The sequence below is a fragment of the Ictalurus furcatus genome, chromosome 27, assembly GCF_023375685.1.
Source record: "Ictalurus furcatus strain D&B chromosome 27, Billie_1.0, whole genome shotgun sequence".
In the NCBI taxonomy this organism is placed as follows: domain Eukaryota; kingdom Metazoa; phylum Chordata; class Actinopteri; order Siluriformes; family Ictaluridae; genus Ictalurus; species Ictalurus furcatus.
This window is the reverse complement of record NC_071281.1, coordinates 10,214,187-10,229,519: the sequence shown is the minus strand read 5'-3', so window position 1 is coordinate 10,229,519 and position 15,333 is coordinate 10,214,187. Positions and strand designations below refer to the sequence as shown.

The 15,333-nt window shown below is 40.6% G+C and overlaps 1 protein-coding gene across 1 annotated transcript; it reads right to left on the bottom strand.

Moving 5' to 3' along the window:
* Nucleotides 1-3,114: 3,114 nt before the first annotated feature.
* cpeb1b (cytoplasmic polyadenylation element binding protein 1b) lies at nucleotides 3,115-14,442 on the bottom strand. The gene is made up of 10 exons (XM_053617308.1): nucleotides 14,251-14,442; nucleotides 12,820-13,037; nucleotides 12,466-12,715; nucleotides 11,981-12,094; nucleotides 11,798-11,902; nucleotides 11,317-11,453; nucleotides 8,166-8,364; nucleotides 7,116-7,210; nucleotides 6,888-6,968; nucleotides 3,115-5,682 (listed from the first exon to the last, which is right to left on the bottom strand). The coding sequence occupies exons 1-10, from the start codon at nucleotides 14,402-14,404 to the stop codon at nucleotides 5,572-5,574; spliced, it is 1,464 nt and encodes a 487-aa protein (XP_053473283.1). The 5' UTR covers nucleotides 14,405-14,442; the 3' UTR covers nucleotides 3,115-5,571.
* Between the last annotated feature and the right edge of the window lie 891 nt (nucleotides 14,443-15,333).

Genomic DNA, 15,333 nt, shown 5'->3' with positions numbered 1-15,333 from the left:
ATCGCCACCTATTGGGCTGGCATGTATGTGTGTGTTTGTGTGGCTGAAGATATTTTCAAAAATGTAGGGCTAAAAATTGTATTGTCAAAAATATCCCTATATGTATGGACATAGGAAGAGGTACTGGGAGAAGAGAGCATATACACTCTTCAGAAAGGATAAGAGTATTGGGGATACGTCTGCAAGGCGATGCTACTAATTAACTGAAAATACTGAGAGAAGATAGAAATAAGACATGCTGACTAAAAAGTACCAAGGAGGTTTCTACTCATCTTGAAGTAATCTTGGCATTAGTACGAGATGAGTAACAATTAACTCAAGTTTCTAGACTTAGTCATTGACACTTAAGCATCTAATGTCTAGCACAACACTGTGTCATAGCTGTACTCATAGCATCTCAACTCCTAGCTTTGAAAGTGTTTATCTCTCTTTGTTGATGCATCACTGTTTTTGCTGGATAAAGGACTGGCTAAAAAGTTAAGTCAAGCTTTAATCATATTTAAGGATTGTTTTATGATGTTGAAATGGGACTGAACTGAAAGGCTCAGGTTTCAGACCTTCCTGACACTTCTACAGAAGTTTTATTCATATCCTTTTTTCAAAACTCAGCTAAAGTGTAAATTGAATATTTGTTTTGACTGTAGTCCCTTATGTTTTGGTACTTCAGAAGTGTTTTGGCTGTACCATACATGGTATTTCCATATTTCTGTTTCTCTGCTGAACCCAGTGGGTTTCCTACACTCTTACTGTGATCTTGGCATGGTGATTCAGTGAGCAGAGTGGCTGCAGTGTTACTGTGTTCAGTTGGGCTCTTCAGTTGTGGTTTCTGCAACCTTCTGCATTCTCTGTGGTCATATTTCCTCACAGTGGGGGTTGCATTCAGCTGGCGCAAGCATATCTCATACAAATACACACTCCTGTTCTTGCTGTCATCCTTTCAGGGAACGTGACAAACCGCAGACGGCCACAGACGATAAAGCATCTGCTAAGGCGAGAAGGACGGTTAAGGCCAAGCTGTTCTGAGCTGAAGCCAGGATTTCCTCTAAACATTATTCCAGCCTCTTCTACCCTCTTATGTATCCCCCCCTTCATTGATCTCCATTTCTTGTGAATCTGTAGTATATGGATTATTAATTACAAATGGTTAAAACAACCTTAACCTACAAGTGTATACAGTGCAGTATAGATCAATAGATCAACAAAGCCTGAAGTCAAAATTGCCTTCTACACACACACATCCCAAAGACAACCAGGCCAAGGAGGCTGTGCAGTCTCCATGACAACTTGCTGGAATGTTTGGGCCATCATCAGCATGCTTGGCTACATCTCCCTCTCCTTCACTCATGTTTCTCTCCTTTCACTTAATCCCTCTATCAACACCTTCAACAGACTTCCTTTAAAAATGACTACACATTTTAGACACAGGTGCATTTTTCATTATATGCAATGAGACCAATTAGCTAAGCTATTTAAGTTATTCATGTGGTGCACTAAGTCCTGGAGCACAAAATGAAATGAGTGTGAAGCATCAGTGGATAGGTGATGCATTTTGCATAATACAGATCAAGATCAAGGACAAGAAATTACATGTAGCCTAACATTTTGCAATTTTCTTAATTGAAAAGCTGGCCATCTTCAATTTTAGACCAAAACAAATAGCTGTATGATGAAGCAACATGGATTTATCACAATGTCCTATCTGTGCTCTCAGGAAACAGGCCTGGTACACTGGTCTTTGAGAATGAGCTTTGAGGATACAGGGGACATGGCTATGCAGGATGGGACCTTGGAGGAGTTATGGTTCTGGTAAACTGGTCTCTTTGGCTCCTAGATCAGAGCCCGTCAAATCTCCAGTAGGGGTTGAAAGCATGGACCAGGACTGGCCAGTATAAGCCTGAGAGATGGTCATAAATCATACATCGCAAGAAAAGACCTCTTTCGATGGCTTTATGCTAACAGTTCAAACAAGTTTATCAAGCCTTGTTGCATCTTTTTCTTGGGGTGGCACATCCTGTCTGAGCCCTCCCTCTTTCCCACGCTCATTTAGCTGGCCTCCATTCTAAGCAGAGAGCCAGGGTTAAAGAAATAGAGCTGAACTTTAACCCCATAAACCATAGTTTTCTAGAAGTGCTAAAGTTTACAAATACAGTTGAGCTTTGCTTCCGTTTCAGTTACTCACACCCCCAACTTAACAGCATGGAGTTTTTGGTTTACATTGTTTTTCCTTGAGGCACAGTGGAAGTATAACAAACTAAATCTAGTTATAGAAGGTAGAGCACAATACAGCACAAGAACTCTTGTGCTTTAGAAACTGCAGCACCAGGTTACGTAATGGACAGTGAGGGATGACCAAATGAAAGTTGCTCATGTAATAGTGGGAAAGACAAAACCCTGCTGCCAGCTATTCTCACTTATCAGAAAGGCTCATTTTGATCCCTCACACTACATCTTACTGGCCAGAAATAGACCAGAAAGGAACACTTCATGCCCCCGGCTGCTCAGAGATCTCACACCATTCTTCAGAAGGCAGCATACAAGGAGGTCTAATGGCCTGTTTATACCTGGTCGCTTCTTCAATTTTCTCTGATCAGATGGCAAACCAGATTGTGAAGACCAGGTGTAAATGCCTTCCGAAACACATTAAATCCGATCGCTCAAACCACATCAGGAGGTGGTCTGGGATGCATTCCAGACAAAACTGGACAAGTCTAAATGTGTCTGGTTGTTGAAACCACATACGTCAGCGCTTTTCTCCTCCCAAACGGAAATGTGTCACTCACTTTGGCCGCACCAGAAGCGAAAACCAACTTCCTGACCAGTATAACCTGAAGGAGTGTGCCTCCTCTTTAAATTGCTTTGCATGCTGACAAAGACAACCGAAGGTCCGGCACCCCATTCGGAAACTGGATAGTCTTGTCCCATAAAAGAAGCCAGCACTATATTTTCCCACCAGTGTTGACTCAGAGCTTTCATCCAGCCATCTCACTGGGTTTTAAAGTACTGCTGACCATGAAAATTCTGCACATAAGTGCAGCCTTTTGTTGCACAAGCATTTGTGTTTTCTTGTCAACTGCATTTGCAAACCCAAAGAGAACAAACTAACACTGGCTGCCTTTTTAGTTCAGTGAAAGTGTATTTGTATTTTGTGCAGGAATAGAAGATCTAGTTTATAGCTGTTTAGCTGAAACACATTGTGGCAAAGTGTAAATGGAACCTTTTTAACAAATCAGATAGCTATCCAACCAGAGAACACATGAAGTGACCAGGTGTAAACAGGCCCTTAGATGCACATTATCTTTGTAGATGCACAACACATGCCAGAAAGTGACTAGTTCCCCTTCATAGATGTCCACTGAAGTTTGATAATGAGATGATCTTGAAGTAACAGACTCCATTCTCGAGTTGAACAGTGGCTTTGGCTGCCTCCATATATCCCTCATGGATGATACAGCAGCATGGGAAGGACATTCATGTGGTATTTGGGGATCTAGCTATTCCAGATCTAGAGGTGGGCTGGGTAAAGAGGAATGAAAAGAATTATAGAGCACTTACATAAACCATGGCACAACACCCTTCATGCTGATGACTCATAACCAACTCAACCGCTAGGCAACATTTCAGCCCAATATACCGGTGCCTCTTCACAATCTTCCTGTAAAATGCCATTTCTGGTCGAGTGTTGAAGGCGATAGGTGTTTTGGGGGGGGGGGGGTTACATGTACACACTAACCACTACCAGGTTCGGCAAGCCTTCTAGAAGTAACCAAAATATTCTTTCCAGAAATCCCACATATTGGTATGCCAACCCACACAGACCATCTGGGCACAACTTTGTCCAATTGCCACAGCTGATCCTTTAGGATCTGCATTGATAACCATGTCATCATGAAACGAACAAAGAACAATTGTACAAGTCAGCAAATATTTTTTTTAGGGTTTTGTATTTTACCTGTGAAATTAGCACCTACACCTTAAGTTCTTGTGTGGATTGAATCCAACATTTAGTTTCAACAAAAATAAATTTTTTCCAGCATTGACAGTTTAGAATGTTTTCTTGGAGAGCATTTTCTCTTCCAGTCACATACACTGCTCAATATGGCTGAATAACCATTAATCTACAATAATTGAAAGTTGTAGAAAACTGGCACATCTAGCTACTTGTTTAAATCAGTCCTTATAATTTTCCCAAAACAGAAATCTTAAGTGCATTATCACAGGATGAAAAGGCAGCACCACCTAGTGGACATCAGGAAAAGTTCAACCAATCCCAAAAACCTTTGTTTCCTAGCCATTATTTTTTAAAGCCATATACACACTTTCACTTTAATGATAATAGGAATAAAAAAAACCTAAAGCAATATGAATGCTTAAACACCTTTATTGTGCCCAATCAAAAAAACAACTTCACACAGCTGTAAGTACTCAAACTCAGCAGACCACAATGAGGTAGAATAAAAAGACAAAGCATCAGGGCTGAAGAGGATCAGCAAGGAGTAAATGGAGAAGTGACAGTCCATGTTCTGAACAAAACCTTTGATATTTTGATATTCCAGAGCTGGAAATAAAGTGACATCTGCATTTGGTCTACTAAGGCGCCAATGGTACATTCAAGTGAAGTTTAGAGTTTTACATTCAACAAGCAGCTGTTTGTAATCTGAGGTCATGCCCATAGCAATACCTGCTGATGTTCAAAAAGTGATTAAAAACCTACCCCTTTCCAAAGTGCAAATTAAAAAGTGCAACAATAAAACTATGTGCAATCTATGGCCATTCACATTTCTGATTGAGTTGATCCAAAAACTTGATGCAACCCAGTAAAAGCAATGCCTCTGGATGGCATGCACTAAAAATTATCTGGGTTGGTGATAACATTACACCCAAATCCCTTGTTCCACTGAACGTAAATTTGGACAAGGGAGAAAACTCTCCAGAAAAGTTGTGGAGAAAGGGAAAAAAAAAAAAGAAAACTGAGCAAAATTAAAAAGCCAATAGGTAGATTTCTGTTCAATCTTCTTTGTCTTGACTTAAAACCGTTTTATGTAAAAAATATTAGTAAAAATAACTGCGTAAAATGTCTGGAAGATGAAAATTGGACTTTATGTATCTGCATTTCTAAAGTAAAAAAATCCTAGCTAACTGCAATGGGAAAAGCAGCTAAAGAGGAGAAATGAATTTAAAGGCACTGTATGGCTTCGGTTAGTTAAAGAAACTTATATGACTGTTCATGAAGAAGGAAAATGGGGAAAGAAGAAGGGGGGGGAAAAAAAAAAAAAAAAAAAAAAAGAGGAAAAAAGCAACTTTCCTTCTGAACCATGGCCTTATTCTTCTCACCCCAAAAATCCAGGGAGATTTTCCAAATGTGTGGGGGCCCTTGCAAACCCATATCATCACTGTGCAAAGTGCCAAAGTGAACAAGCCAAAAAAAAAAAAAGTGCCAAAGTGAACTTTCTACAGCACTTGCGCAAACCCACACCGTTGTGGATGCCTGCCGGAGGCCTGGCGCTGAAGCTGGTCCAGAGGCATGGTGGCGGTCCAGGCAAGAGCACGACGTTGCCATCTTAAGCAAGGCCTTTAGCTGGAGTCCCTATTCTTCTGGTTGCGCATTAGAGGGCGGTGGTTGCTCAAGATATCCATGGAATGCTGCCAATGCCAGCATGAGCGACAATAGTACTTGAAGCAGGCCTGTGTATGAAGATCAATGGCACAATTTAGCCTAATGTTAAAATTCAAACTTCACACCAGTCAATAATTTCCACTACAAGTTGGGTTTTTGTTCGACAGCAAAAGCCACATTAACAGGCCTGTTGAAGTTAGGCTAATGTAACAACTTGGAACATTAAATGTATAGCATTTAAACATTGCTTACACCCTACATGAGCTGCTGAGTGCCATAATTGAATAATCCCTTTATCCTGCTTGTAAAAGTTGGCATTACTGCAACATTGAAAGTTGTACTAGTTATTTGCAAAGTAAATAATCTTATTTAATCTCACTGCATAATGACTTCAGATAGTGACTAGAGCATGCTGCATCCCCTTATGAAAAAGCTGAACTACCAACATTAACTACACCAGTAGGGGCCACTGAAGTGCAGTTTTAGAAGCAGTACAAAAATGCTATTCTATTGCTGTTTATAGTGTGCTCATGCACAATAATGCTCATGTATGAAGACCAACTTTTCTTAACTGGCAGAATTTAGTGAAATTTTACTTCTACTGCAGCATGGCACATCAATTCATCATGACCTTAGTATTAAATTAAGGCTAGTTTCTATTGGTGTTAAAAGTGAACAGGAAATAAAACCTTAATACAAAGTTATTACTGTCAAGACTTGATCTGTGAATATATGCAAATGGTTGGGGAGGTTTGTATTTATAGCCACTTTGGAAAGAAAAAAAAAGAAAATTCTAAACACACAACAGGGGACAGTGAAGCATTCAGCCCAGGGCTCTTTTAATTTGATTACAGTGATCAATGTCTGCATTATGAAGTTTGTTTGTCTGGGCCCTTCAACTGAAGCCATTTATGTCTTTTTTTAAAAAAAAAAAAAAAAAAAAAAAAAAAAAAAAAAAAAAAAACCCCCCTGACCGATAAACATTGTACTGAATGTTCAGTCTGTAGAAAGTTCAGAATAGAAAACTGCATGGCATTAAAATCAACAAAATATTGTACAAGTCTCTAAATTATTTTCTCTAAAGAAATAAACCTGTACTGAGGGGTTCATAGAATGCCCTTAGGAGTTTATGGTGTCCAAGTCTACAAAATGTTGGAAAGGTTTTACAATGGTTATTTGTTCTGCTACTGGTCTATTCCACCACAAATAAACCATTCAAGTTTGCAAGTAATATGTAATTGCATTCTAGTCTTCTCAAATGTTTGGATTTTACCTGGTCTCTGCAGAAAAAAGGTCCAGGTTGACGGCTGCACACCTGACACATGGAATCCTCCAGATATGGGTCAATCTGAACCTAAAATGAACAGACCCTCCTGTTACTCAAATTTTACTGGACATTTAATTTTTTTTTTTAAACAGACTTCACATAAATGAAAACTGAAGTATTCACAGACCACAAGCACAAACTAACACAGTAAACTTAAACAGCTGTATTATGTACCTTTTTTGTAAATTTGGGTGTCTTGATTTCAACAAATGCAGCACTAACAGCCTTCAGGTAACTGCGCTGGTTGTTAAAGGTTACACGACCAGACCCTGGGGGAGGAGAATAGGATGTGGGGTGAGTACAAGCCCTTAAAATCTGAACACAAGTCACAACCCAGATATTTCAGTCCTTTGGTTTTTGCTCAGTGTCTGGCATGTCTTGTGTCTCACAAAAGATAACCGTAAGGAGCAACAAACACTAAAATCAACTCTGAATTCACATTGCACTTGTTCACGCCACACTGCATGCTTTCCACAGTACAAGAAAATTAAAACAGCCAAACGTACACTGGGCACATCAATGAAAGATGGGGACAAGTGAAGTTGGACCAGCTCAAAACATAACTGGGATTGACCAGAAATGTATCCTTTACTCCCTTGTTATCCAGGAGTATTAATACCATAAACACATTTGCATGAAACTACTGATTTCATACAAAGACTCCATGCCAGAGCAAAATGCCATCTCAGTCAAAAAGCATGATTTACAATACCTAAATTGCTTTAGTGATTTACAGAAATGACAAAGCAAAACAATGCCACTGCTCCTGTATCATGTCAGTGGGAGGGAACAAAACCAACAGTGACTGCATTTCAATGTGGCATGACTGCAACATCCTGATGACATGCAAAGCAACGGAATTACATAAACTTCTTTAAAAAAATAAATAAATAAATAAAATAAGTCTTCAAGACTAAACATCTTAAACAGAATTGCACAGTAAAAGGCAATGCAACAGCATGGACTGCTTTAAAAAGGTGGATCACATATCTGGCACACTATTCAGTTCTCAAAAAGCAATACCCTTAAAAGGTTGTTTCAGCAAAGAGAGCAAGTGATTAGCATGGTTTCGCTTTTCTGTAGGGTACATTTTCTTCACACAACTAAGGAAAGTTATTTTCAGTACACTCGGTATTTTGCATATTCTTTCACAAGCACTGTGCTCCCACATGGAATCTTCTCCATATTTTCACAGGACTTGGCCTTAGTGTTTAGGAATCTCACCAATCGGGTACTTGTGCTTGTCCGTGTCGATCCCAGCATACATGACTCCTCCAAACAGGTCATTCATAATGCTGGCCAGAGCCTCAGCATTGAGCATACCATGCAGAGCTCCTACAAACACAGTGTTACTGGGGTCTAGTCTCTGAGAAGGGCAGCGAACATAGTTACTGTCCGAGATCACCCATGGGATCACCTGCACCTAGGAGACACAGGATGAAGTGGTGTTATCCACAAGAGAGATACAAGTCTTAAAAGATACACCAGTGGCCTAATGTTTGTGGAAACCTAATCACATGGATACTACACCCAGAACACAATGTTCAGAAAGCAAGGTCATATGTGCAAACTTTCACAGTGTACATCTATATTATTAGCTATACAACCTTATTAGAACAAATGTACCACTTGTACTTAAGTTTTTCCTCAGCTTGACCATTCTCCTGCAGACTTATCTTAAATTCAGGTGACCATTATGATTTTTATATGGTTAATCTATTCTAGGTCCAGTTTGGCAACATGTCTCAAAAAAGCCATATAGCAAGTGACGACAGCATACATGAGACAAGGAGTAAAGTCAGCTAAAAGCTGACGTTTGTGGCAGGGCACTTTCAGATTTAGCATGATTAAAAGGCCCCATGAAGTGGCTTGAAACATGCAGCGTTATTTAACATGTTGATGCAATTTCCACTAAAAGAAGTAGTCAGGGAGAGACAGTTGCTCCTCCCCCTTTGTAAATCCATCATTCAGCTTACCACTCTGCCCAGGCTAAGCCATTAGTACCATGGATTTTTATGTTGGGGTGGAAACCTCAATCTAGAAAGCATTTGACTGGACAGAATTTGATTATGCTGAAGTACAGAATGAGGTAATCAAAATTGTTGAGTCATATGGGTGGGAGAGGCTGCAAGTTTAAGCACATTTTGTAAATGAAAATTGTCTCATTGTTTTACAGCACACTAACTTATAGATAGCCTTAAAGTCCTGTTCACACCAGAACAGTTTTTATAGCATGCAAAACTGTCCGTTTAATGCCCCAATGGCTGTCAAGGAGAGTGTTCACACCAGGCGTAAAAAATGCGTAGTCAAAGTCTAATTTCAACTTTAAGGGGTTCAGGATTTTTTTTTTGTTCATGTGCCTGGAGCTGCTGAAGTTACATAAAAAGTACAACTTGATGGCATGAGAGTACAAAACTGTCTTGCCGACAAAGAAAAAGATGCAAGCACCCACCATTTCAGTGAGTGCATAAGTGACAATCCTGTATAAAAAAAAAAAATTTTTTAAAAATTAAAAAAAAAAAAAAAAAAAAAAAAAAAAAAACCCCACTCACTGCTAATAAATCCTTCCACCCACAAACAAGGTATCCTTTGAAAGCTCCAGTCAAGATTACACACTAAATAAATACACTTGAATAGTATTTTGTGGCTGTTTGACAAAATGCAAACATATGTTCTAAATGATCCTTAATCCTTAGTGTTTGTTTTTGCCTCTTCCCTGCAAATGATAATCCACCAAGTCCATTGGATTTATTTTGCACCTGGGACATTTGCATACAAGTATTCTTGACCTCATTCAAAACGGCCAGGAGCCCCATTATTGCATCGTATTATATTGATCACAAAAAAAACCTCAATCTTCAGTTTGCAGGAACACTAAGATTTTTGGGCACAATAGTTGCCTTACACACCCCCTCCCAAAGAATTTAAAAATAAAATTGGGTCTTCCCACAAGTATGTGAATGCTATTGCTGTGACAATTCAAATCACTACAAAAGAGTATACTGTAAAATTAGAACATTAAGGATTTAGTTTTAAAGAAAAATTTGTTGCAGTGGCCAAGTCACAAAATACCTTACCGTAATTTCCGGACTATAAGCCGCTACTTTTTTCACACGCTTTGAACACTGCGGCTTAAACAATGATGAGGCTAATTTATGGATTTTTAAATGGGCCAACGAGCTTCATGCCGCCAAAACATTTAGCCTCGCCACATTGGACCAATGAAATTACCGAACAGGTAACAGTGGACCAATGAAACTGTTCGAATTAAATCAAACGCACTCACACTAAATTCTTCATATCAGTCATTTTGCGCTTCATGCACACACCCTCATCATGGAAAACACACGAAGAAATGCATATGATGCAGCTTTCAAGTTAAAGGCGATCGATCTGGCTGTCGAAGAAGGAAATAGCATGCAAAGAGCAACTTTTAGTCAAGTCTGCCACTGGATCCTAACAGCGTGGAGCAGTGTCAAAATCTACTATCACCAACGGGTTTCGAAAGGCTGGACTGCTGCGTGATGAAGAGGACAGCACAAGCTCAAGGGCGAATTTGCCTCGAGACGTAAGTGACATTGAGAGCGACAACAAAAGAGAGACTGAGGAAGTGTGTGACGAAGTACCGGTAATTCTGAGGCTGTTCAATTCTGACACTGAAGACGACTTTAGTGGTTTTAGTGCGCAGGAGGAAGATAGCGATCAATGAGTTTTCCTGGTAGGCAACTGTATTTTTTATTTTTTTAACCAGCCATGTTACAGGCACTGTTCGGAAAAAAGCATTTACGGTACGTATTTAATTAAAAGTTAAAAAAATCTTTGTAACATCTTTGTGTAAATATCTCATGTTACAACATGGACACCTGCGGCTCATAGACAAGTGCGGCCTATATATGTACAAAAATTCTTCTTTTTAAAATTAGTGGGTGTGGCTTATATTCAGGTGCGCTCAATAGTCCGAAAGTTACGGTACATTTTGCAAGAGTGCATACATGCTTTAGTGAGTTGGCAAAAACTGTGTGAACAGCCTAAAGACATAGATACTGGATCTCTTCTTCAGGTGATAACCAGGTGTCAGAAACAAGGTTGTGCAGCACCACCTTGTTTACCGGGGTATTTCTGCCTTTCAATAGGCACCACCTACAGTCAGGGAGTGAATTTGCACTTTCAGCACATCACCCATGTTTAACGCATGGGTTTGAACACACCTTGAAAACAGACTGTTTAACATGCTACAAAAAATGGCCCAGTGTGAACAGGCCCAAGGCTAGCATTCCTACTAAAAGCCACAAAACTTCAATTTTTACTTCTACATACAGGTAGAGCAGGTCAATAAAAAGCTTGTACAAAAGTGAACCAATGTAGCCATGCTTACATCCTTACAGCGCATCCTCCTGCTGGACATTTTGAAATAATACTCGCTGTAGCCCTCTGGATGAAGCAGATCCTGAGTGCAGGCCTGAAGCAGTGCACGCACAGACTTCTCTGACTCAAACACCAGGTACACATAACCTACAACAGACAAGTCTCAGTCACTGAACAGATATGGACATCCTCAAAAACTGAAGGGAAAAAAAAAAAAGCCACTGGATGATCACTGGCCAGAAGACTAGAAACTAAATACATCAAGGAATAAAGTCTTGCATACACTCTTGGGTAATAAAAACCACACCACATGCAGGTTTGACAAGTGCAGCTACTGTAGGACATGCAGTGTTTGCAAAATCCCATGGACTTCATGTGAATTTCTAATTCCAAATATCAGTTATCCAAAACCACAGTGCCTCTCACCCAACCGCTGGTGCAAACCAACTCCGAGTGCTGGAATGAAATGAATAACCTACCCACTGCATTACCTTTGGGCATATTACCTTTGGGAGGGCAGCGAGGATGCTTGCCATCCTTACCAGGCCACTCCACACTCAGTGGGCCATAACAGTTAAATGTGTTTATCAAGCCAGCTGAAAACAGAAAACAAAAATCACAAGGCAGCACAACACAATTAAATTAGATACATCTTTTACAGGTAAAAGCCTCACCCTCAGTAATGTCCCAAGGAACTCCTCCAAGAAAGACCTTGCAGGAGTAAACAGGGTTTTTGTAGTTTCTGGATGGAAGCTGGCCACTCCATGTGAAGGTGGCTTCATTAATTGCTGGTATATGAAGGCAAGATCAGAGACCATCATATTAATGAAAGGTTAGACCAAACCAGCATCAGTGTAAAGACCAGAGAACCAAGAAAGAAATCCAATTTACAGAAGAAATTGGAAGCTACATTACCCTGATTATCTACAGGGCTTTGCTGGATGAGCCTAATCACAGTAAGGGTTGCACTAAATCACACCATGCTTGTTTGTAGTTCTTGTTAGTAGGAGATACATGTTTGCATGATAGTGACAAGTTTCAGTTCAATGGGGTAAAGTGTGACCCCAGTCAGTTCCCAATATTTAGCCAGCATAAAAATTACACTAGACAGTCAGAAAATGCAAATATTTATAAACTCCTTTTAAATCACATGGCATACCTGCAGCTTGTCTGTGAAGGCGAGCCTCCCGCTCAATGCTGAACGGGCCATCTGGGGTCTCAAGCAGGTCCCAGTTGGGCCAGACTGAGGCTCCAGGCCAGCGGCGGGACACACTGTTGCCTGGGGGAGCACTGGGTGGAGGGGTCAAGGGAGAACTGTCATGGTCCAGACGGGAGCCGAGACCAAGCTTCAATGGATCTTTCGGCATGCTGGGCATGAAGGGCATAGAGGGGGAGATCCTCAAAGAGGACTACACAGAGAAAAAGCAAGGATTACACAAATGGTAAAGTCAAATTAAAGATCATAAGGCCATTTTTGAGATTAAACACTATTCAAAGTACACAACCAACTCACCAGCAGATCAGAAAGATGATCAGAGCCAGAGCTAAAGCCACTAGTCTCAGAGTCCACAGGGCTGCTGGAATGGGAACCCAGCAGTGAACGGGAGTTCAAACGTGCCAAGGCTGGAAACTTCTCTAGGAAGTCTGAAGTGCCTGTATTGGGCTCATTTGTAATTAAGCCCTGAGGTTTGTTCAGAAGTTGGCCCAGAGGGCTTCCCAACATCCCAAGCACTGCAAAACAGCACTCATGTTAATGTAAGTACTAGAGTTGGGGTATTCGAACCCAGACTCATAACCAATTATGAATGAACTCAGACTAGCCATGCACTCAATTTTGTACTCAAACTTCCTAGAGTACGGTAGAGTCTGCATTATGTGCAACATGAAACAACAAAATAAAACCAAAGATAAGAAATTAACGAACGCCTCCCTGCCTGACCAAGGGCTTTCTGTGCACACAGTTGAGAAGGCCGCACAGAAAGCCGCTTCATCGTTCAAGTACCGAATGGAGTTCTCTTTAGCGGCTTATTACACTTGGATAGTCAAATACACGTCAAAATGCAGGTCTGGCCAAGTATTCATGCAAAATGTCAACTTTAACTGGCGGACAACTGAGATACAATAAGACCAGTTCATTTGTATTTTCATACACTTGTATAATAAAAAAGTTCTACATATAGCTCTATAAGCCTTTTCCTGCAAGATGCAATAGTGGCACTTTGTTACATTTATGTTGCCACTAGTTTCTACAGATTAAAATATTAATTTAACATCTTAGTGTTGAGTTTATAATTTCAAATTCTCATTTTAATTACTTTCTGGACTCGGCCAGACTCAGCCATTAAGGACTGACGAGTCCTGCTCGGCCCCTTGTTGGACAAGTGGCCGACTCAAACTCAAAGGTGGACTGTGACCAGACACTAGTTAAATTCTGATCATTAAATTTACTGGGGTAAAGGAAACATTTAACAGATATTGACGGTAAAAACAAAAGCACATGAAGAAAAACAGCATCTGAGAGTGCCGTACTATTACTAGGACTCGGCAGGGCATGAGGCAGGCAGGGAATCTGACAGCTCAGACTCACTATATAAGCTATATTTTGAACCACTTAAAATCAGCATCATTAATAACCACTGTGAAGACAGTTTAATAGCTCAGACATGAACAAAACATCTCAATCTATAGATCAAAAAGAAAAAAAAATTAACATCTTAAATGTTAAAAACAAGAATTAACTTTTCAAACAAACTGTTACACATTATGGGCAATCCCTGGTTTACAAGAGTGACATGGTCCAGTCTCAATTTTAACAACTGAAGCTACAACATAATGAAAATGGGATAAATACCACAGCAGTGCTTTTACATATATTCAAATAAGGAAAGAAATGACCCAATAGCTGAAAATATCCAAGAAACAGAGGTTAGAAAACATGACTTACTTGAGGGGTTGCTGCTTGGGGCTGATGACTCCGAGTCATGGCTGCTCCATGGCCTCTCCCAACCAGATAAGCTGAGGGACTGCAGGCCCAGGCCCAGCTCAGTGACATCGGGTAGAGCACGAGATGACTCCTGCCCATTGCTGGGGAAAAGCATCCTGCTCCGGACGGCACACAGATCAGAGTCCGCACGCTCTGTTGATGCAACCGAGAAAGGAAAAACAAAAGTATGTGTATGCTCTGCATCAGCTACTGGGTATTTTAAAAACAACAAAAAAAACCCACAGCTAAAAAACAGCCTCTACACCCTACTGATAAACACTGATTCCCTTTAAGCTCTGTCACAGAATAAATCTGCAAGCTGGCAAGCCGGACTACATGAGGCCGCTGCAGATGCCATGCGGCGACATGTGACCAAGGTGCCGATGCCCTCGCACTACGCTGCTAATGATCAGCCCACGGCCCTGAAGACACCACCGAATTCCTCTCAAATTCTCCTGCAAGCTAACAATCTGTGCAACCTTCCCCAGGGCTGCCGTCCTTGGACTGAGGCAGTGGAAGTGAAGCAGGAGCTGCAGGCTAGGGAGAAAAGGAGATGGAAGAAATGCCTGGCAAATCACAGAATGGTGGCAGCCAGAGGCTGCGTGATCAGAGGCTGAAGGATGGAAGCGCTGCATCGCTCCCTCTGAGCTGGATACCATCCAGCAGTTCCAGGCCTGATTCAGCAGCATCAGCGCATGTCTCGGTTACTCAACGTCGCATGACCAATGCAGCACTAGATGAGGCAATTTGCATACTTAAACTAAAAGTAACCAGGGGCGGAGATACATAAATAAAAAAAAAAAAATAACCCACACAACTAGTTACACAGTGAAGAGATATTAAGTCAAGGTTCCTACTTTTTAGGAAATTCTTTTCCAGGACCTGTATATACACACACACACACACGTTATCCTATAATAACGTCAGACAATGATGCTCAAAACCTTCTGAGGACAAGTTTTACTAGAACAGAAACACCAAACAAGGCAAACAATGGTGCAGTTTCTCATTACATGAAATGCATGCAATTCATAAATAATATCC

What these genes read in the sequence shown, in the direction of transcription:
- cpeb1b (XM_053617308.1), bottom strand. Translation starts at nt 14,404, where the DNA reads ATGCTTTTCCCCAGCAATGGGCAGGAGTCATCTCGTGCTCTACCCGAT. An exon ending in CCTTCACAGACAAGCTGCAG is followed by an intron (nt 12,095 to 12,465) that starts GTATGCCATGTG and finishes TTCATATACCAG; the next exon opens with CAATTAATGAAGCCACCTTC. An exon ending in CACCCAAATTTACAAAAAAG is followed by an intron (nt 6,969 to 7,115) that starts GTACATAATACA and finishes TGTTCATTTTAG; the next exon opens with GTTCAGATTGACCCATATCT.